We start from the raw sequence: 24,270 nt of genomic DNA, 5'->3' as shown, positions 1-24,270 counted from the left end.
GGAAAATCCATTCTTTGCCTTCTCCAGCCTTCAGAGGCCACGTGCATTTCGGGTATCACTTCGACCTCTGCTTCATGGTTATATCTTCTCTGACTGTGCTTCCTGCCTACTTCTTATGAGGGTCCTTGTGATTACACTGGACACACATGGATAATCCAGGGTAATCTTCCCATCTTAAGATCCTTCACATCAGAAGGAATGATGTCAGTTTGTCACATCATTGATGATGATGATATCTTTGATCATTTGATTAAAGTGATACCTGCCATATTTCTCCATTGTGGAGGTATCTTTGCAAATAAAGAACTTCTCATTTAATTTACCATGATTTGAAAATTTGAAATACATATTTATTAAATTAATTTCATATGAGTTTCCTTTTTATATATAAGATGCAAATAAGCTAGATTCTTCGTTTGACAATATGAAGTCGTCTTTGATTTATATATTTCCTGTGGTTATTTTCTTTCTTTTCCAGTGATTTAATAGAAAATAATTTTTCTCTGCTTAGGACTTTTCACTGTGAAATGGGTTTGCATACTGAAATATTTACAGATGAAATAAAATGATGTCTGGAATTTGCTTCAGAATAATCCATTGGTGGTTGTAGGGGCGTAACTGAAGCAGGCTTGGCCAAACGTTGATTATTGTTGAAGTTGGTTGATGGGTACACAGGGTTCATCATACTACTGTCCTCTATTTTTCATGTTTGAAATTCTTTATTAAAAATGTTTAAGGAGCATTTGAGATGTTGCTCCCCGGCATATGTTAATCAATTTTGCTCAAATAAATTGTTATAAAATTTCAAAAAAAATGTAAAAAAACCTGAAAATGAATAGACACAAGAAATTTTGAGAATTGTGGCGATATTAGATATTCAAGACCTTGTGAGATGCTGGACCATGTGTGCTTCATTCAGCAAATACTGTTTGAGTGCCTGCTCTGTGCCAGGCACTTGGTTAGAACTGAAGGCATTGTCTTCAAATAATGCCACAAAGAGTGAAAGATACAAATAAACCATTTCAAGACAATGGGATGGCTATAATAGAGGTATAGTGATATACCAAGGACAAAGCTGATTTAATGGCAGTCGTCAGGTAAATCTTAACAGAAGAAATGACACATAAACTAAATACTTCTCTATGGGATAGCTTTTTGCAACTTTGTATATATCTTCTGTAATGAATGTATCTAGATTTTCGTCTTTTCTGGGGTCAGTTTTGATATTAATATTACCTTATAAAAGTCATCCATATCATCCATGCTTTCAGAATTATTTGTCGAGTTTGGCAAATTTTATATCAATTTTTAATTTTTGTTTTTTTTTGTTTATATCTTGTGATTTTTCCCCCCTACCCTCCAACCAACTGAGCCATCCTGGGGGGCAGCTCAGCTCAAGGTGCTGTGTTCAATCTTAGTTGTAGGGGGCGCTGCCCACCATCCCTTGCGGGACTCGAATTGTTGAACCAGCACCCTTGTGGTTGAGAGCCCACTGGCCCATGTGGGAATCCAACCGGCTGCCTTCGGAGTTAGGAGTTCAGAGCTCCAACCACCTGAGCCACTGGGCCGTCCCTCTTGTGATTTTTTTTTTAAAACAATGCTTCCTCTGTTTCTGAGATTATTTCCCCATTAATATTTTCATTGCTGTGTAGTATTTCATGAGCGGAATTACCAGTTTTTTAATCCATTTTCTTGTTGGTAGACATGTAGGTTGTTTTCAGTTTGGGGCTCTTTCGTCCCATTTTCTGATTGTTTATGTCAGGAGGATATGACTGGTATCAGTTATTCTATCATGGCAGAGAATACGTCCATTTAACGTACTGCTGAATTTTATTTGGTAATGTTTTATTTCAAATTCATTAAATAATGTTTATAATGAGGTTGGTTATGGCAGTGGCTCTCATTTTTGAGTGATACTACAGGCCTGACCCTATTCTTCTCCCTTTGTAGGGGTTAGAAATGTAAGGTGGGGGGGTTGTTTGTAACAATGACTAGGAGTCACATTTGGCATTTAGTGGATGAGAGCACAATGCTAACTATCTTGCAATGCAATTGTCTGAATTTTCTCCCCTCACTTTTTTGGGGGCGTCCAAGAGCTTTCTTTGTCCAATTTTGGTTAAAGGCTTCTATCAGCCTCCTAAAATGAGTTGAGAAGTTCTGTATCTTTTGTCGTACTCTAGAATAATTTAACTAACTCATCTTGAAGGTTTGGTAGACCTGGTTAAAACCAACTATGCTTGTTATCTTTTAGACCTTTGATTCTATAGTTCTTTTGTACAGTTAGTTTGGGTAACTTACATTTTTCTAGCAAAAGCACCCATTTCATTTGCATTTTAAAGTCTTTTTGATGTAAAGTTTTAATAGTGTGCACATATGATTTTTTTAAAAAAATCTCCTTACATCTCCTTTTTCACTTCTGATAGGATTTTTGTTTTATTTCTTGAATAGATTTGGCAGGACTTTATCTAATTTTTAAATTTTAATTCCTGTTTTACGTTTTTTTAAATGTCTACTTTGTCCTCTTTGCTAATTTCTTGATTTAAATGCCTCATTAATATATATCTTTCACTTTCTTTTTGGTATATAGCACTGGCCCACCATTGCTCTGGCTCTTATACTTACTTATGGCTTGCACTTAGTTTCTCTAGGGGCTCTTTTGGGAAGAATGGCTCATAACTACTGAATAGGCTTCTCTTGTACCTCTATTGGGCTGCAGGTTTTAGTTCTCTAGTTTTGGAGTTTTTCTGATCACAAGATACATGAGTACAAAGTTTAACATTTAGATAAAGGCTACCGTAGTCACCAACTCCAATTCAAGACCACTCCGCAGAGATTGCTGCTATTTATGATCTGCATCAGTCTTAGAAATGTGAACCATATTGTGTGTGTGTGTGTGTGTGTGTGTGTGTTTTGATAACAAGTGGTATTTTACTGTATTTATTATTCTTAACTTGCTCTTCTCATTCAGTGGTGTATTTTGGAGATCTTTCCGTGTCTACAATATAGAATTTTTAAATAACTGCATAGTGTTCCATAGTATGTGCATACCATAGTTTATTTAGCCACTTGCCTATCAATGATATTTAGATATTTCCAGGAATTTATTTTTTTTGAGTCCTACAAGCAGTGCTGCTGTAAGACATTGTTGTACATTCTTGTGTTCCTCTGTGAATACTACTCTATGCAAATGTAATTAAATGGGAGATAGAGATGTATGTTTTTACAGATTTTGCCCATTTGCCCTTTGGAACGTGTACACCAATACACATTCTTTTCAGCAGCACCAGTTTTCCATATCTTTAGTCTACTTTTATTACTATTTTTGCAAAACTGGTATATGAACCAAAGGAACTCATTTTCTATCTGGTTTCTACCTTCCTAAAATTCTTAAAAACTCCTAATCCACTGTTGGCATCTTTCTGTGCTATATGAATAGTCTTCTATGTGTATGTTTCATTTTTCTGTATGTATCTTTGCTATCATAATATAATTTTAGAAGAAAGGAAAGGTGAGCACATGCGTTTAACCCACTATTCTGAACTGTCACAAATGCTGGAGTTTTGGCCGTGAGTACTAACTTGCTTTTGCGTGCCAGCCTCTACATTCCCACAATTTAAATTTGTGTATCAACATAAATCTCTATGTGTCATGGATCTTTGGGGCCAACGATTAAATGCTTGAAACAACAAATGTAAATGTAAACTATGAATGCTAAGATTCTACTATACTTTGTTCAGAAGAGTATTTTAAAAATGTAACCTTTACTGAATCATTATTAGGGAATCCGTCACATTAATAAAAATGTAACAATAATCAGTTTTGAAATTTTCATTTTTAGGTATTAGAATATTTAAATGATCTGAAACAATATTGGAAAAGAGGATATGGATATGCTATTAATAGTCGATCCAGCTGCGGCCTGTTTCAGGATATCTTCCAGCATTTGGACAAAGCAGTTGAACAGAAAAAAAGGTAAACACTTAAAAAAAATTTTGATATATATTCTGAGTGCCCAATTAAGCTTCTGGAAAATGTTTTATAATGGGTGGTTTTAAAAATTAGATTTTGCTTATGTATTTTAAAAAAAGTTTAATAAATTATACTGACAAAATAATTAGATGACATATTTGTTATAAAGCATATAAACCCTCCATTCAACCCAAGAACTAGAACATTATCAATAATTTACATTTTTTGTTTATGAATATTCCTTTATGTATATCTTTCCAACTTCCTGCTTCCCCTTGCCTCCTCTACTCCCTATCCTCTATAACTGCTATTCTGATTTGGTGGATATCATTCCTTTGGCTCTCTAAAAATAGTTTTTATTATGAATGTATGTGTGCCCAAACAATATGTTTAGTTTTGCTTAGAGTCATATGCTTGTTGTCTTCTGGGACTTTCCTTCCCTCCCCTCAATATTAATATTTATAATATTGATCGTGTTGTATAGTCTGGTTTATTCATTTTTATTACAGTATAATATTTAAAAGGTGCAATACTCAGTGAATAAATACCACAATTTATACCATTTTCTCTTGTCAGTGGGCATTTGCGTAGTTTCTATTTTTTGTTATTACAATGTAGTTATACATGGCTCCTGGTAGGAATTGCAAAATGTTTTTATTTTAAATGAGAGTTTCTCATCATGAAGCCTTTGTTGACGTTGATAATTTTCAAGGTTTTTAAAAAACTTTTTATAATTTGAACCTTTGATATAGTCTAAACCCCATTTTATTTGACTCATGCTTTCATGAAAGCTTATTTGTTCACAGTTGGAGACAAAACTCATGCTGTAAAGATTGAGAAACACTGAAGATGGTGTATCTGATTGTGTCTCTGATTAAGTTTTATATACATATATAGAGAGAAAGAGCGGAACTTTTCTGTGTGTCAATACGACTCTGGTTTATGAAATTTTCTTGGGTTTGATGGGAGTTTAGGTAAGAAAACCAGATTTTTTAGTTTCTGCTAACCACTTTTGTGGGGGGAGGAACAGCCAAGGCAAGTTCCGTCTTTGAGATAGGCATCAACTTTTCTACTTAGTTTTATGAATGGTTTAAAAACCCTTAGACTTTATGAGATAACAAAGCTTTACTATTTGTTCATTGTTTGTCCTATTGTTGAATGACAATTTAAAATGTATCAGAAAGATTCTTAAATAACTTTTGCTATTACAATTTTATACCAGACTTAAAGCTTAAATAAGAAGTTTATCGTTGGTGTTTTAAAATAAGTATTTGTGTATACTGAAAACTACAAAACATTACAGAAAGAAATTAAAGATGACCCAAATAAATGCAGAGCTGTGCTATCTTTATGGATTGGAAGACTTTGATCTTCTGTTGACTGAGTGCAATCTCTATCACAATCCCAGTAGATCTCTGTGTAGAAATTGAGACGCTTATTCTAAAATTTACGGAGAAATGCGAAAGATCTAGAAGAGCTAAAGCAATTTTGAAAAAGGAGAACAAAAGGACTTATACATACCTGACTTCAAAACTTATTATAAAACTGTAGCCACAGGCAATTTGATCAATGGAATAGAATAAAGTCAAGAAATAAACTCATATATGGTCAGTTTTGACAAAGATGCCAACGTAATGCATTGGAGAAAAGGACAGTCTTGTTAACAAATGTTGCTGGAACAATCAGATATTCGTATGGTAGAAAATGACACATAAATCCTTACTTTACACTATACAGAAAAATGGATCATAGATTTAAATGTAAAATTGAAAAACTTCTAGAAGAAATTATAGGACCAACAACCTAAATATAAGAGCTAAAACGGTGAAACTCTTAAAAGGAAACATAGGAGTAAATCTTCATGATCTTGATTTGGCAAAGATTTCTTAAATACAACAAAAGCACGAGCCATAAAAAAATTGATAAAATGGACTTTGTCAAAATGAAAAACCTTTGAGCTTCAAAAGGCATTAGTTGGAAAAGGAGAAAACAAAGAATAGACTTGGAGAAAATATTTGTAAGACAGAGAGAGAGAGAGAGAGAGAGAGAGAGAGAATTAAGGATTTGAATCCAGAGTATACAGAGAAGTTACATCTCACTAATAAGGAGACAATCCAATTTTTCAAAAGGGCGAAAGATTTGAACAGACACTTCACTAAAGAAGATATATGGATGGGAGTTAAGTACATGAAGGATGGTCAACATCATTTGATGTTAAAACTACAGTGAAATGCCACTAACATACCCCCTAAACTGTCTGTGAAATAATAGAAAAAATATATACTGATTCCTGACATGGGCCTCCTAAAATGCTTGTCATTTCCTTGGTTATAGGAGTGTCTTTTTTCCTAGTGCGGCAATTAGGTGGGCTCCTAAATGGCTCCATGATGAAGACTGGTCCCTGGAAAGACTAACTCATGTTTAGAAGCTTGCAACCTTCAGCCCTAACCCCCATCCTCTTGAGAAAGAAGGGCTGGAAATGGAGTTAATGACCAATTATGTGTTATGTGATGAAGCCACCGTAAAAATCCAAAGAAGTATGGGGTTTAGGGAGCTTCTGGGCTGCTAAGAGAGTGATGTGCTTGGAGAGGGCATGGAAACTCTTGCCCCTTCCCATGTACCTTGCCCTGTGTTTCTGTCCCATCTAGATGTTTGTCTGTATCCTTTGTCATATTTTTTTTAATAAGAAACTGGAAAATGTGTTTTTCCTGAGGTCTGTGAGTTGCTCTAGCAAATTAATTGAACTGAGGAGGGGGTTGTAGGAACCACTGATTTGTAGCCACGGTGGACAAAAGTTGTGGGTAACCTGGGGACATACTACTTGAAATTGACACCTGATGTAGAGGGCAGTCTTGTAGTACTGAGCCCTTAACCTGAGGGATTTTACTCTATCTCCAAGTAAATAGTGTCGGAATTGAGTTCAATTGTAGGTGGTGTCACAGAGAATTGCTTGATGTGGGGAAAAACCCAGACATTTGGTGACCAGAAGTGTTGTGAGTGTGGTAGAGTGTGAGAGGAAAGGAGAAACACAGGAGGAAAAGACTGGCTATTTTTCTTATTCACTGGCTAAAATTTTAAAAGGTATTGTCGTAAGTGTTGATGAGATTTGGAGAAACTGGGAACCTCATACATTTCTAGAGGGAATTTGTACAGCTACTTTGGTAAAATTTGGCAGCTCATTAGAAAGTTAAATGTATATTTACTATATATGATTTAGCAAATCCAGTATTAAGTACCCGAAAGAAGTGAAAATATGTCTATACAAACTTCTGTGTGAATGTTTACAACAGTATTATTCATAGTGGCTAAAAACTGTAAACAACTCATATGTCCATCAACTGATAAATGCATATATACAATGTGGTTTTCCATATGATAGAATATACTCAGCAATAAAAAAGAATGAACTATTGATAGATGGCAACAAAATGAATGACTTCGAAAACACACTAACTAAAAGAAGCCACTTTCATGAGATGATATATTAAATGATTCTGTTTATTACAAATTTCTAGAAAAGGTAAAACTTGACAGATGATAGTAGGTCAGTGGTTGCCTGTATCTGGACATAGGAACAGAAATTGACTGCAAATGGGTCCAAGGGAATTTTTTAAGATTATAGAAGTGTTCCCAAGCTGGATTGTGAAGATTGCATACACAGTTGTTACATTTACTAAAATTCATCTAACTTAATAATTAAAACAGGTGCATTTTATGGTAGTTAACAATATACACCAATAAAACTTTTAAATCAATATGAGTATTTAATAAAAGGAAAAGTAGGGGAGAAAAGAAATGAAATATTTTTTTAAAGTAGAAATAATTTTTTTAAAAAGTAGAAATAATTTTTAAAGAATTTACTAACTCAAAAAAAATTCTCTTTCCTTAGAGATTTTTACATGATACCAAAATGGTTATGACATGTAATTGTTAAAAATGTGTTTTTAAATTATTAGTTCACTTCTCTGGCTTAATAAAATATATTGGAAAATAATTGAATTTTTTTTTTTAATTAGGACTCTTCCAATCCCAAAGAGCAATTACTTTTTTAAAAAAAAAAAATCGATGTTATTTTTTAGAACACTTTTAGGTTCACAGAAAAATTGAGTGGAAAGTAAAGAGATTTCCAATACCCCCCCAGCCCCTCCGACATATACACAGCCTTCCTCACTATCAGAATCCCATACCAGAATTATTTTTATTTTTCTTCAGTTTTATTGAGAAAATAGTTCATATGCAATGTAATTCACCCATTTAAAGTGTACGATTCAATAGCTTTTAGTATATTCACAGAATTGTGCAACCATCTCCGCTGTTTAACTTTAGAATATTTTCATTACCTCAAAAAGAAACCCCATGCCCAGTAGCAGTCCCTCCCCATTTACACTAGCCCTCTTATCACTAGGCAACAATTAATCTACTTTCTTTCTCTATGGATTTACCTTTTCTGGACATTTCATATAAGTGGAGTCATGTACGTTGTTCTTTGTGACTGGCTTCTTTGACTTAACATAATGTTTTCAAGGTTCATCCATGTTGTAGCATGTATCACTACTTCATTCTTTTTTTTTATTAAAAAAATTATGGAACGCTCCACGAATTTGCGTGTCACCCTTGCACAGGGGCCATGCTAATCTTCTCTGTATCGTTCCAGTTTTAGTATATGTGCTGCTGAAGCAAGCACTACTTCATTCTGTTTTTATGGCTGAATAATATTCCATTGTATGAATGAAGGTGCCGTATTTTGTTTATCCTTTCATTAGTTGATGGGTATTTGGGTTATGTCCACTTTTTGACTGTTGTAGTGCTACTGTGAACATTTGTGCACAGATTTTTGAGTGGACATCCTTTCATTTTGCTTGGGTATGTGCTTAGGAATGGAATTTCTATAGAGTCATTAATTTCAACAGAGATTGCTAAGGAATATTAAAACTGTAGATGTGTAGTCTATCCCTGACATGCACTGCTTCCTGGGTGTGATCTGAAGATAAAACATTCCAAGTTGAGGTGAGCCTGTTTATAGTAATCTGGATCATCTGCTGGGAGGTTTTATTTGTTTTGTTTTTATCTTAAAATTAAATTTCAATTTTTGGTTTATTTTCTTATAATTTGCTTGTCCCACCCACAAGTGAAGTCCAGAGGGGAAAGTGCAACTGAGTACCCCATTATGTTAGGTAGTAATTGATAACTGATTGTGTTGTTATATACTTAGAAGCTAATGGTAGGCTAATTTTCACGCATGTTTTGTGGAATCAGATACAGTAATGTAGAGGCAATGTGATATAGTTGGCAGATTCTTGGATTTAGTTTGAGCCTTGGTTCTGCTTTACTGATGCTGCAGATTCTTGACTTCGAAAAAGGGACTATCTCACCTGACTGATGGGTTGTTGTGATAATCAAGTGAGGTGAGTCTGTTAAAGCACTTAGTGTAATGCGATATACAAATATGGTATTATTGTATATGAGAGTTCTTTGGTTAAAGCATGTCCTCAATGTCTTTTGTCAGACTCTCTTCATATTTGCATGGTCTTGAGCTCATTTATTAGACTAATTTCCTTTTCTTCGGCAAGATGGAGAAAATCTTTATTCCTTTTGTATGATTACTCTTTTATTGTGAATTGAAAAGAAGTCATTCATCAGTGTTTTAAATACCTACTATGATATATGTCAGGCAGTATTTTAGGAGCTGGACACAGTGATAAGACAGTCATTATACTTTGTGACTTACAATCTAGAGAAAATAGAAATGCATATAAAGGCCATGGGTCATGGTGTAATTCTTTATGTAAGATTGTGAAACAGTGTAAAAAGTTAAAGGACAGAGAGTTTGACCTTATGAGACAGGAAATCATTTTGGCCACAGCCTCCTTTTCTGAGGGAGGGGAGTCAGCAGTGATTGTGAAGAAACTTGTCAGGTCCTTTTCAGGGACTGGTTATCTCTATGTTAAAAGACTGATTAGGGTTTCAAAAAAAAATACCTATTTAACTGAATCAAGATTAAGTTTTTTTAAATAGGTAAAGGGAAGGAAGTATATTTAGAGACATAAGGTTTCTCTCAAAAACAGATTGACACCAATTTTATGAGCAGTGCCAAAATTCAGAGTATGTCTAAAGAAAACCAACATGTGCTCAGCACAGAGAGAATAATAGGGTTTAAAAAAAATTAATAAACTTTATTTTTTAGAGTGGTGTTAGGTTCACAGCAAAATTGGATGGAAATTACAGAGAGTTCCACATACCACTCCCTTCTTCACATATGCAGCCTGCCCCACCATTAGTATTGCGCACTAGTATGGTAGAATAATATTTTAATAGAGTACTTTATCTTTGTATTTTTTCAGATCTATTCTATCAAAACGTTAACCTCTTTTCTTCACTCTTAAAATTTTTTTTTGGATTTGGATTTAGAGTTTATAAGTATGTTTATATGTGTGTATATATATCAGCAATATTTTGTTGTTAATGTTTTCTGTGAAAATCTTTTTCTTAGTTCCAAAGCTCCCAGGCTACTTTTTGCCTTCTGCATCTCTCCTCTACCCCACGTTGAGATTGTTCAAATACACAGGTTATCTTTTTATTAGCATTAAATTTAATTAACATTAAATCAGATGTTCTCCAATGTTTCTGAATAGCTTTCAACATAATTTTAATAGCATAATTTTACTTCACAGAAAAATAAAAGATTTCAAATAATATTGACAACTGTCAACATTTCTGTTAACTATAACCAGCCCTCCAAATTCAAGGTCCTTGACTTCCACCAGGATCTTGACTTTGATTTTCCCTCTTGTGCTGTCACTACAGTGATGGGATTAAAGTGAAAACCATTAAGTTTGCTATTTAACCAGCTATTGCTATTTAAGCAGCTGTGATTAGAAAAGTAGATTGAATTTACTAAAGAAATGAGATATACGTGGATTTTATTCTTCTTTCCTCCCCCATTATTTCTGTTACATAATTTCATCTTTTTAGATTGGGGAATTTATAAGTCATTTCTCAAAGACTTTTCAAAGTAAGGTTTCTATCATGGACTGTAATTGGTCCTCATGAGATACTCCATTTTGTCAGGGATACTCTCAGACACCAAAATTAATTGCCTGTATATTTGTTACTGTCATTAAATAATTCTCATTGAGTTTTTTCTACCTTTTCACTGACTCTCAAGTCTGTAATATAGTCATATTTCATTGAGCAACAGTAAGGCTTTTTAAGGTTGTGTAGTTCCACATTTTAACATAAGATGGCAGCATTGAAATAAATGAGTAAAATAGCTATTTTGGTCAATTAGCCCATTGTAATAGGAGAGCTGTGTCTTTTCCAGTTCTTAGAAATGTATGCAGATTCTAACAGGTCCTCAGAACCTGTTCTTGTTTGTCTTTTTGATAACTTCCTGAAGTCAGTGTTCCATAGAGTTTAACTCAGTGTACCTAGAGTCTCTTTTGGTGCCAGTTACTGAAAGATGCTGGCTATATAAGGTAAAAATTAGTATAACTAGCCTGTCTGTGCTCTGAATTCAGATTCAAATGTCCAGCTGCCTTTTGGAAAGACACTTTTTGATGCTCAGTGCCTAAGAACAAGCCTGGGATGCAGTTGGTGCTCAATATGTATTTGAAAGAATGTCCACAATCCTTTTTCTCCTGTGGTCCCTATTTTAGTGCCGTCATCACCCTCCCAGGCATCCAGGGCGCAAACCTCTGCATCGTTCTTGGCTGTCTGCCTCATTTTCTACATCTACTCACCTTGTGGTGGTATTTTTTTCTTTTGTGTTTGTTGTTTTGCTTCTAGTTTTATATCAGTTCCTTCAACTTTTCTTCGCACTGTTTTTACCGCCTTAATTCACACTATCTTCTCTCTCCTAGATTTTAGCAGCTGCTTACTAAGAGCTTTCCTGATTTCAGTGTTAACTCCCATTCCACTCCAAAACATCTTATTATGTAGGCAATAGAAGGTGTACAGAAGGGAATGCAGTTATTTACTGTCTCAAAGAACTCATGTCCTAGTTTGGAGGATATTTGTATAACTGCAATAAAACAAAAATGTGCTGAAGGAAAACTAATTTGAACTGTGAGATTTGGTAAAGGCTTTAGGGAAGGGAGGAGTCTCTGAGATTGTTTACTGAAGACTTTTACTAACCTCGGCATTCACTCCTTAATACTTGTTTGCTTGTTTGTTTGTTTTTTAAATAGCTTTATTGAAGTATATTTGATGTAAAGTAAACAGCACATATTTAAAGTGTACAATTTAATGAATTTTTGTGTATGTGTATACCCATGAAATCATCACCACAATTAAGGTAATGAAATATCCATCACATGCAAAAATTTCTTTGTGAGTCTTTCTAATTTACTTCCTACCCCCATTCCACCCAGGCCAACCACCGATCTGTTTTCTATCACTATAGATTAATTTGTATTTTCTAGAATTTTATATAATGGAACCACATAATGTGTACATTTTTTTGGTACGGCTTCTTTCACTCAGCATAATGGTTATGAGATTTAACCCTGTTGTTCTGGATATCAGTGGTTCATTCCTTTTTTAAGGCTGAGCAGTATTCCTTATATGGATACACCACAATTTGTTTATTCATTCTCCCTATGATGGATATTTGGGTCATTTCCAGTTTGAAGAGATTACAAATAAGCTGCTGTGAACATTTCTGGTCTTTATGTGAACATATGCTTTCATTTCTCTTGGATAATACCTAGAGATGGAATAGCTGAGTCACATAAGTGGATGTTTAACTTTTTAAGAAACTTCCAAATTCTTCCCACCAGTGTGTAAGAGTTCCAATTATTCTACGTCGTAGCCAACACTTGGTATGGTACGTAGGTCTTTTCATTTTAGCCATTATGATGGGTGTTTAGTTGCATCTCATTGTGATTTTAGTTTGTATTTCCCTAAAAACTAGTGATATTGAGCATTTTTTCATGTGCTTTTTATCATCCATATGTTTGCTTTGGTGACATGTCTGTTGAAATCTTTTGCCAATTTTTAATTGGGTTGTTTATCATCTTACTGTTGGTAAGAGTTCTTTTTATATGTTCTAGGTACAAGTCCTTTCTGAGATTTATGCTTTACAGATATCGTCTCCGTTTTGTTTTTGTAATAATGTCTTCTATGGGCTGATTTTACCCCACTATTGAGGCAATTCCTTCTGAACATCTATTTGGTACCCTATGTATTTTGAGGTTTTCCTAGTCTAGCTTGTGGGAACATACTGGTCCTGTTTTAGCTTTGGGAATTTTTTTAACTGTTTCTTTTCAATGTTTTTTCCCCTCTGGCTATGGCTAGCTTTCTCACATGCATGTGCTTGTTATTACTAGCTGAAAACTTGAGGGGAGTCCCTGCAGATCCTTCTTCTCTATACTTTATCCTGTGAATTCCAGCCGTGGGACCCACCCCCATCCCCCACCCTCAAATCTCAATCCATTCTCATTTACTCAGGAAGAGAGCCCTGCTTTTTTTGGGTCCCCTTCCCTGTGCTGCATCCTGGAAACTCTAGGCAGTAAGCTCCGGCAGTTGTTGGGGTTCACCACATTTGACTTCTCTGCTCTTATTCTATTGTTGAATGTCTGAAAGTTTCTGTTTCATATATTTTGTATGGCTTTATAGTAGTTTAAGGCAAGAAGGTAAATCCGGTCCCTGTTATTTCATCTTGGATGGAAGCAGAAGTTATTTCTGTTTTTTTTGCTTAAGAAAAAACTTTATGCTTGAGTCATTTTAGTTCCACATTTCTATTAAGCTGTCAAATAGATGCTTCTCAAAATGCCTCATTAGAGCTGATGTTTCAATCAGATGTATTATTTTTTTCCTGGTAATTTTCTTCCCAAAGCATCTCATATCTCTGTCAGTTCATGTTGCTTATTTGTACATTTATGTAAGTATGGGGATTATGTGGATCATGTTTAAAAACACTTTACTTAACATTGGTTGAGTGTGAAACATGAATTAAGAGCTTAGAAAGTACATTTAGGGGAAGAGCATGCAATTATTAGTCGTTTTTCTGGTTGAGTTTTTTGAATGACTTGAAGTATTTTTTTGAGGTGTTTTATCTACTGTGAACACACACAGTCATCAACCCTTACTTAACAACATAATTTTAGACTTCAAATTAAATTTAGTTTTTATGATGATTTAATAAACTCTCCTTACCAACTTATATAAGTAAAAGAGGGATGTAATTTGGAGAATGGCATTTTATTTTGCTACATAACATTAGGTAATTCATTTGTCTTTTCCGTATTGCTAAAGAGAGGGTTTGACCAGATCTCAACCCTAAAGCATTGATTGCTTCTGTGTTTCTATATATACGTTCATATGTATTACTCGTTTGTTTTCTTGTATTTATATGCTTATATTTATTTTTATACTTTACATTTTCTAGGTTTTTGTTTTTAAAGCTAAAATGTAGCTCTTTTAAAGTGGTTTTGTCACTTCTCAGAAAATGTGACATACCAAGTTTAATACATTTTTTATAAGAGGGAGAGAGCAGGGTTAAAGATGTCTTGTTCCTTGCCTTTTTTGTTCTTTGGGAGATTATTCTGTTAAGAATTATAAAGAAAGAATAATCATTACAATTAGGGGATATAAGTTAATTTGAGAAATGTGACCGATAGAAATCTGTGTTTGTTCATGGATCAAAAGATGGAGTCAGAATACAGAAGAAACAGAAAGATTTTAAAAAATAGGGAAAAAACCAAAACGAGACAATAAAGAAAAAAGTAAAGAAAGTCCAAAGCAAATTATAGAATGTCTGCTTCTTAATTCGATGTTAAGTATGTAAATATAAAATGTAAATTTAATTCATCTGTTGACATTTTAAATATAAGACTCATTAGAATAAAGTTATTAGATGTCTCTGGAGTACACATGATATAGGAGACATAATCCAAGGTGGAACAGAATTGTTGGTGCACTATTCCTCAGGATGTCAGATTGTAATATAATATATAGCACAAGGATTCTTGGGGTGTAGAGAGTCTGAATTCCCAAAACTGTATTCAGGTTTTTATTGTTATGTCCATTTCTCTGGGATGAAGTCCCATTCCTTTAGTCAGATTCTCAAATGGTTTTATGTCCTCCAAAGTTAAAAACTACAGGTGCAGTGGGTATTGAATATGCTTATTTACTGATTGCCTTGGCAGCCTCCTTTAAAAAATCTTCCTGCCAAAATACTGTATTCTTTTGTTAAAGATAAAAACATAGTCCTTTCTGTTACAGAATCCTGAACCTCACAACTCTGTTGAATGTTCATGACAAAGAAAGACACATGGGACCATAGATAGAATGGAATGTAGCAACCTTTTTGCTCTCAGCAATCTCATGAAAAAATTACATGCAGTGGCCTTATATTAGGTATAGAGTAAAGTAAGTGACCTTTTTACGCATTCTTTCCCCTTTTGTCCTCTCATACATTATTTTCTTTCTTGTTCTCAGCAATTTTAGGTTTGTAGCAAAATAGACAGTATAGAGAATTCCCATAAACTACCTGCCTCCCCACCTCCTTTACTATTGACATTTCACACGCCAGTGGTACATTTGTTATAATTGATAACCCCACATCGAAGTATGATTATCACCAAAGTTCATAGTTTACATTAGGGTTCACTGTTGGCGGTGTACATTCCCTGGGTTTGAACAAATGCATGATGACATGTATCCGCTATTGTAGTATCATACAGAATAGTTTCTCTGCCCTAAAAATGCTCTGTTCTTTGCCTGTTAATCCTTCCCTCCCCAACAACCCCAGGTAGCCACTGGTCTTTTTATAGTCTTTATAAAAGTTTTACCTTTTCCAGAATGTCATGTAGTTGAAATCATACACCATGTAGCCTTTTCAGATTGGCTTTTTTCACTTAGTGATATGCATTTAAGTTTCCTCCATGTCTTTTCATGGCTTGATAGCTCATTTCTTTTTAGCACTGAAGAATATTTCATTGTCCGGATGTACTACCATTATTTACCCATTCACCTACTAAAGGATATCATCTTGGTCCACTTCTAAGTTTTGACAGTTTTGAAAAAAGATGCTATAAACATCTATGTTCAGGATTTTATGTGGTCATAAGTTTTTAATTCCTTTGCGTAAATACCAAGGGGTGCAATTGCTGGATTGTGTGGTAAGAGTATGTTTAGTTTTCTAAGAAACTGCCTGACTGACTTCCACAGTGGCTGTATCATTTTGCATTCCCACCGCAGCGACTGAATGAAATCTCGTTGTCAGCAATTGGTGCTGTCAATATTCTGGGTGTTGGCCATTCTAAAAGGTATATAGTAGTATCTCGTTGGTTTAATTTGCAGTTCCCTAATGACATGATGTTGAGCAACTTTTCATGTGCTTACTTGCCACCAGTATATCTTCTTTGGTGAGCTGTCCAGGTCTTTTGTCCATTTTTTAAATTGGATTGTTTGTTTATCATTGTTGAGTCTCAGGGGTTCTTGGTATATTTTAGATAACAGTCCTTTATCAAATGTGTCTTTTGCAAATATTTTCTCACAATGTGTGACTTGTCTTCTCATTCTCTTGGCATTGACTTTAGTAGAGCAGAGTTTTTGATTTGAGTGAAGTCCAGCTTATCAGTTATTTTTTTCTTGGATTGTGCCTTCAGTGTTGTATCTGAAAAGTCATTGCCATACCCAAGGTCATCTAGGTTTTCTCCTTTGTTATCTTCTAGGAGTTTTTATTGTATTGAGTTTTACATTTAAGTCCATGATTTTTTTTTGAGTTAATTTTTGTGAAGGGGTAAGGTCTGTGTCTATATTCATTGTTTTGCACGTGGATGTCTAGTGTTCCAGCACCATTTGTGAAAAGACTGTCTTTGCTCCATTGTTTTGTCATTGATCCTTTGTCAAAAATCAGTTGACTGTATTTGTGGGCATCTATTTCGGGCTTTTTAGTCTGTTCTATTGAACTGTTTGTCTATTCTTTTCACCAGTACCACACTGTCTTGATTACTGTAGCTTCTGTAATCGAGATTGATCTGTATAAGAAGATAATATTCATGGCATTTATTTAAAAATTGCACTTTCTCTTCCTATTGAAAATTGCCTGGAATTCTAAAATGAAAAGGTTTTTTTAAATTTAGATGTGTCAAATGAACAGTTGCTTTTTTGATATTGATATGGCTTCCTGTGTAAACTAACATATAAACTTACTTGATTTCCCATAAAACTCCCAATAAACATTTTTAAACACAATTTTCTTTAACTTCTCAAAAATAGCTGATTTTAACATGTGGCTGACAGTAAGGCAGTCAAAAGGAAAAAAAACATGGAGTTTATTGCTTTTATATAAACCTAAGGAACCTTCAGATTTAAAACTTAAATTTGGGTCACAACCTAGATTTGATTTCTTCTATAGCTTGGATGTAATTTTTGGGAATTTGAACTCTTATTACTTTTTTTTTTGAACTCTTATTATTTGTACATAGACTTGTTGGTCTCTTTCCTTCCCCCAGCACACTTTGTTTTTTATGTATGTTTATTTGTCTTAACTCTCTTTTTGTATTTCTATTTATTTAATTGACTTTTGAATCCAAGTATGTAAGGCTGTCCACACCACTGTCTGCCCTGTGCTGTCCGATGCAATAGAACAGCCACTAGCCACCTGTGGTCATTCAGCACCTGAAAATGGCGCTGCTCTAAATTGAGATGTGCTGTAAGTGTAAGGTACACACTGCATTTTGAAGACTGGTAGAAAAAAGAATGTCAAATACATAGTAATTTTTATGTTAATGTTGAAACTGGAATATTTTGTATTATGTATTTCTTCTATCTTGTCCCCAGTTTATTGGAGTTCTTCAGTGAGGAAAAGAGGAGCAAGTTACAGACCATTAAGTCTTTCAGTGAGAAAATAGGGGTATTGCTGCCTTCTTCCTGACACCTTGTATGTCCTGGTAGATCTCACAGAGAGCAATAAGGGAGCATTGATTTTAGGGTGGTTCCTGGCTTTAAAGTTACTACCTCATGGCTAGAGGACTTAAACTGTAAATCAGTATTTTCACTGCTTGTTTTTCTTTAATTTGTATCACTATTAATTTCCATTATATTTCCTTTATGGCAGTGGTATTAGCTTTGACTTGCATATATTCAAACGTATAAAGGGGCCTGGCAAGTAACGAATGAATGAATCCATCCTACATTAGACATCGTGAAGTGACATATGTTCTGTGCAACAGGTATATGTCCTTTCTGGAGAAAGCCCGCATTCCTGTTAAGCAGATATTATTGCCTTATGGGAATGTATGTTGCCAGAGCTTTCAGTTTTTCAAGAGGAGCCAAAAGTCTGGATTATTAAGAATCTGAAATCTCCCAATTTTGAAATACTGACACATAATGCAAAATTGAAAAATATCTGTACAGGTCAAACCAAATATAGGTGTGGTCTGAATGGTACTGCTTTGTAACTTCAGACCTAAGGGGATGCTTCTTGGAAATAAATGGCGGTTTTAGATACTTTAGGTGACCTAATTAATGTATATCAGTTAAGAGGCTTACAATCACCTGTTGATGAATAGTTTTTAAATTTCACACCTTTTAACGAATAGGAATCTCGAAATAGTGAATAATTGTGAAATAGTATGTTACACTTTCTGTTTTTTTGTGGGGGTTTTTTGAGTATGTGTGTCTAGTATAATTGTATTTTCTATAGGGATGTTTTTCTACTCTTTATTCTCTTACTTTTCTGTTGCTCATTTTAATGTGAATTTGTTTTTCAGAATTTAGAAGAAGGCTCATGTCAGATTGCTTTACTAACTCACAGAGCTCGTGTGTGTATGTGTGTGTGTGTGTGTGTGTGTGTGTGTTGTGTACTGTTCAGAAATATGGTAGGTTGCTTTCTGAGATTACCTGGTTTTAGTACCCTCCCCCCACTTTTATCTGGACCTACTCTTTCCTTTATCTCTGCTGTTCTTCTCCTGCTTAGTCTTGACCCCACTCTCAGCAGTTTCTCCTTAGCATGGACTCTGTCCTGGCATAGAGCCTTGGATGGCTTTTTAGAGCGTTCACGGGGCTAGATTTCTTCAGCCCCAGAAGAGGACTATTGGTTATCCTCCCTGGCACTCTCCAAATACTAGTATGGGCTAAACCCTTCCCAAGTTCAGCTGCTAAGTCGCACCATCTGTTTTTATGTGGAAAGTGAGGAAGGTTCAAAAACTGCTGTAAATGCTGCTCTCTCCCAGAAAATCCAGAGGCACTAAATTTGTAAACTAATGTGTGGGGTCATGGCAAGAAGTCAGATGGTTACTTGTGTTTTGAATAGGTTTACAAATTACATTTAAGAACAATAGTCGTATTCTTTCTATAAAAGTTGGGAAAAGGCTAAGCAGTCATTTGCTGCTATTTATTTTTTAAAAGGCTTTACCAGAAAAAAATCATAGAAAGCTTGAGAAAAAAAGAAAACAAAACCAAGATGACTTAGCTCATGGCGTTGAAAACTGTTGTGTTTCCCACCACAGACACAGACACAGTATAGCAGCTAGAACAGGTTGTCCCTCTATCCTTTTGTGATTCTATTTAGGTTTGGTGTCAAAGTCAGGCCTTTGTAAGACATTGAAGGATTCATGAATTACTATTTACTTTTCTGGTTTGGTTTTAACTGAATAATTAACTGACTGTTGCTCATCTTTATTCCCTAGATATAAATAAAATAACATTTGAAGTTCAGAAGAGCTCCATGGAGTGATCAGTGTTCACTCAGGGCCAGTTGGCTCAATTTCATTCACAGAATGGCAGTACAGTTTTGAAATACATATCTGCTTCAAGTTCCTTAATCTACAAGTAAAGACTCTACTGTCTCTTTAAACTTGAAGAATAATATGTATGCACACTGTTTTAGATGGATTTGCAATACTGCAATGATCTGAATTTTGGAACTTACCTTTTAGTATAAAAAAGTTCAGTTCTCCACCACACAGAATTTCAGCCATGTTGTTATGTATAAAAAGATGAGAAAGTTGTACACTACTTCTAAGTATAGGTATTATGTTCTGTGACATGAATATATGTACATTTTTTTTCTTGTTTAAGGTCTCAGCCGGTTTCCTCTCCAGTCATCCTTCAGTTTGGTCATGCAGAGACCCTTCTTCCACTGCTTTCTCTCATGGGCTACTTCAAAGACAAGGAGCCTCTAACAGCTTACAATTACAAGGAACAAATAAATCGGAAATTCCGAAGTGGTCTCATTGTACCCTATGCCTCAAACCTAATATTTGTACTTTACCATTGTAAAAATGCTCGGACTCCTAAAGAAGAATTCCAAGTGCAGATGTTATTGAATGAAAAGGTGTTACCATTGGCTCACTCACAAGAAACTATTTCTTTGTACGAGGATCTGAAGAACTACTACAAGGACATCCTTCAGAGTTGTCATACCAGTCAAGAATGTAAATTACCAAAGGTGAACAACACATCCGACGAGCTGTGAATAACTGGAGAACATTTTAATTTCATTAAGAATCTATAGGGAGTGATTACATACTTGGGATAAGTAGGCAATCCCTGGTTACAAAAAGCTTTCACATTGCTTGGGTATTTCTGTCTTTTCACAGAAAAATACTGGGTTTCTTTTTGAGTCTGGACATGGATGTGTAAGATGATTCTTCACTGGAGCTGGTCTCTTAAGGGGGAAAAATGTATTCAAAGAAATAGCTGGCACTGCTAATGTTTACAGCAATTATATTCTTCCTATTTATACAAGAAACTCACACTGAGAATATGTCTTCAAAATGATGCTTGAAAGTACTGGAGTAACAAAATATGCCATTTGGATGATCCATAAATTGATTGAAGTAAGTCTAGGAACTTTATCAGTTGTGCTGCAATTCTCTCTTTTTCATCTGGCAGCACAGTTCTAATGTTGTGTTAATGCAAAATATTGTGATACATTGGGAGTACCACTTTGGAAGAAAGCTGACCTCTCTTTTTGAGAGTTTGAAACAATATTAAAAACACTCTGATTTCAAAGGACACTTTCACTGAAGGAAGACAAAAAGTATAATAAAATAAATATTTTTGTTAATGGTATTTATGAAGAATTTGAATACTTTGCCAGTAATTCCTTTTAACCTCCTACTAAGTCCTACATGCCATTCTTTAATTATTATCATACCTGTTTTACATATGTAACAATGAAGGGACAAAGAGGACCATTAGCAACAAGTCAGATGGATGGAATCAAAGTTTCTTAAATTCATTGCTTAACAAGTCTTAACATTTTGCTTCTATTTTTATATTTTGCTATTATGTGAAATACCTTTTGGTTGCTTAATTTCTTTCATTCATTCTTTCTTTCTTTTTAAAATAAAGACTTCATCCTGGCTAGCTTAGTTTCATAGATACGAACCCATTTCAAAGAAATAGTTCTGAGTTCTGTCAAATGCCACGAAAGTGTTTGCTATAATAATAAACAGAATTCTTGTGACTTTACTAGCCACCTCTTTTCTGCTCTTCATGTTGATATACAATTAGTGATTGATGGTAAAAAATTGGAATTTCAAGCAGCTTTGACTAAATCAGGCAATAAAAGGCAATTTATTTCTATAGAAATTTTCTCTAATAAATTTTAACTTCTTAAAGAAAAATGGAAATCCATTTTATTAAAAATCTAAATAAGAAATACCACAACTGTATATTGAAATTATAAAAGAAAATGCATAGATCATCGATCTTTAAATGAATGATGTTCATGAAAAATAGATAATTAGCTGGTAAATACTTTTGATTCATCAATTGTTCCTGCAAAAAGGTCTGATTTTTTTTTTTAAATTTTGAAAATAGGCCGACAAGAGAACAATATAATGAACATTCGTGCCCATTGTCCTGTTTTATCAAAATTAACATTAAAACATTTGGTTTAGATCCAAATAAGAACACTTGAGGACTTTTATATGCCTCCCTGATACTCACTCCCTGCCTAGAGGTAACCGCCAATCAGTAGTCACCATTTCATTGCATGCTTGACTCTGCAAACCTGTAGTACTGTTGTAGGAGTTTTAAAATAGTCTATAAAAGGACATACTGTGCATATCATTCTTGAATTAGTGATTTATTTTAGCTGCTATATTTGTTTTTCAAGACTCCTTGATCCTGATGTGTCACAAATTAATGCCATCAATTCATCAATACCTGTTGAGTACTTTTCATGTACAAAAACTAGATTCTGTGTATGGGCATATAACACTGAATGAACCTAGTTCCTTTTTCAAGGAGAGTCTCTTTAAAAAAAAACCCTTAAAACAAATTTACTTAGTGTCTTGACACATTAAGTAATTTTTGATTCATAAACTTTATAGACTATGAAAGTTTTATAGGAATTGTTTAATTTCATTGTTAAATAGAACAATGTTGTCATCTTTGTAGTCATTGGTATGTAAAATATTTCAGGGTGGAGTATAATTGTGGTCCATTTTTGCTAATGTTACAGAGATGGTGATATTATTCTGGTGCTATTATTTTCATTTCAGAAATGCCTGAAACTGAAGAATGTCGTGATAAAAAACGAAATCTTATCTAGGGTAGGACCTCAATGTTCAGCCTAAAATGTTGAACATCAAAAAATAAACTTTAGGGGTGGCCGGTCAGCTCAGTTAGTTAGAGCATGGTGCTAATCATACCAAGGTTGCTGGTTCGATCCCCACATGGGCCACTGTGAGCTGCGCCCTCCTTAAAAACATAAAAAATAAAAATAATAATCTTTGGATATCAAGGGTTCATTCATAAAAGGTGACCAAATTATTCACTTAAGCCAAAATTTAATCACTATTGGTTCTGATAGTTTGGTCAATTAGTAAATAGCCTATGACATTAGTAATTTTTCTGTCTAATCCTAAACTTAATGCGTAGAGTCCATGGTACTTACGGTTTTTTATAGTCATCATTTTGAAGTTTCTGCTCTCCAAGACATAATCATTCACTTGATACTGTTTTCATATATAATCTTGGTCTTAATTTTAATACTGAAAGCAAAACTTAACTTGTAAAGAAAAAAAGAGCTTCATTTTTTCCAGGCATAATCAACTTTCATATCTTTATCTGAGTGCTTTGCTTTTGTAAACTGCAAAACGGATGCAGGCCCTTAAACGTTTGGGAGTTACGTACAACCAAATCAAAATACATTGTGTAAATTTTTGAAATATTATTTCTCTGTTATTTCATGTGGTTCCTTAATGATACTTGGAATTTGGACTGTCTGCCAAATGTAAGCTGGAAATAAATATTTGCATTACCATATCATTTGCCTATACCTAACTCTTCTGAACTTAGTTCACAGATCCCTCAGTTCTCTCCTAACCATTCTTTTTCCCTTCCTTAAACATTTCCTTCCACTTACCTGGCAGCTCAATTCACTTTTAAGCACCTGCACATTAATATATTAAGCTATTTTTTAAGTGTGTGTGTGTGAGAGAGAGAGAGAGAGTATTTTTGAGAAAATTTCACGGCAAGAAAAAAGGTGTCATATTCTTCCAACTAAAAGATTTGTAGTTTGAGCTTCATGCCTGCCAACTTAGGAGGTTAACTTTTGAAAGTTTCACTGTCGTTACTGAAGTAATATATTTTAAGATAGAAGGGTTCTTAATTTTACCATTTCTAAAACTAATTTATAATTCATTATCTTCCATGTACTATTCTCAGATTTTAAGCCATTATTTAGACTCAGGTAGTCCATGTTCACACTTTTGTTTGTTGTGCTGAGAGAACAAATATTTGTTCATGAAATGATAGCCTTCCAAATTGAAAAGTACTCAATATAATGAGAAAGTTTCATTAGAATATTTTATATTATTTCTGAAATAGCTAATTTGGAAAATTAAGTTAGGATGACAATCTGTAGTTTCTCTGCTTTTTTCCGTAGAGCTTATTCTACCAGGCTTGGTTCTGATTGACTTTTGACTGAATATTAACAGTTGGGTGCTTTTGGAAAACTTTTCAACAAATATTCTCATTCTGGATGAAAATACAGTGGTACCTCGGTTTTCAAACATAATCCATTCCGGAAGACCGCATGAGTTCTGAAATGTTCGAAAACTGTGGCATGGTTTCTCCATAGAAAGTAATGCAGAATGGATTAATCTGTTCCAGACTTTTAAAATCAACTCCTAAAACTGCAAAATTAGCATGAATTTTACTATCTAATGATACCATAGATCCATAAAATTTACAGCCTTCATAAACTGAAATGTTCATCAATGGAGGCATTCGAAAACCGAGGTACCACTGTAATCCAGTCTGGATATAAATTATATGAAAATATACTGGTAAAATATATCTTTGGGTACATACAGATGAGAAACTTGTGTTTAT

General features: G+C 34.4%; 1 protein-coding gene across 2 annotated transcripts in view; it reads left to right on the top strand.

The window, feature by feature from the left end:
- The window catches only part of MINPP1 (multiple inositol-polyphosphate phosphatase 1), a 34,609-nt gene extending 11,411 nt beyond the window's left edge, over window positions 1–23,198 (top strand). Inside the window, exons 4-5 of one of the 2 annotated variants that reach the window (XM_081073883.1) lie at window positions 3,839–3,972; window positions 19,999–23,198. In XM_081073883.1, coding sequence (XP_080930009.1) covers window positions 3,839–3,972; window positions 19,999–20,395 — 531 coding nt within the window. In that variant the 3' untranslated portion in view covers window positions 20,396–23,198. The remainder of the gene's footprint in view (window positions 1–3,838; window positions 3,973–19,998) is intronic. The other variant, XM_081073884.1, reaches the window with a different exon arrangement.
- The last annotated feature ends 1,072 nt before the right edge of the window (window positions 23,199–24,270 follow it).

This window comes from Rhinolophus hipposideros, assembly GCF_964194185.1.
Source record: "Rhinolophus hipposideros genome assembly, chromosome: 15".
Lineage (NCBI taxonomy): Eukaryota > Metazoa > Chordata > Mammalia > Chiroptera > Rhinolophidae > Rhinolophus > Rhinolophus hipposideros.
This window is presented reverse-complemented; position numbering and strand designations above follow the sequence as displayed.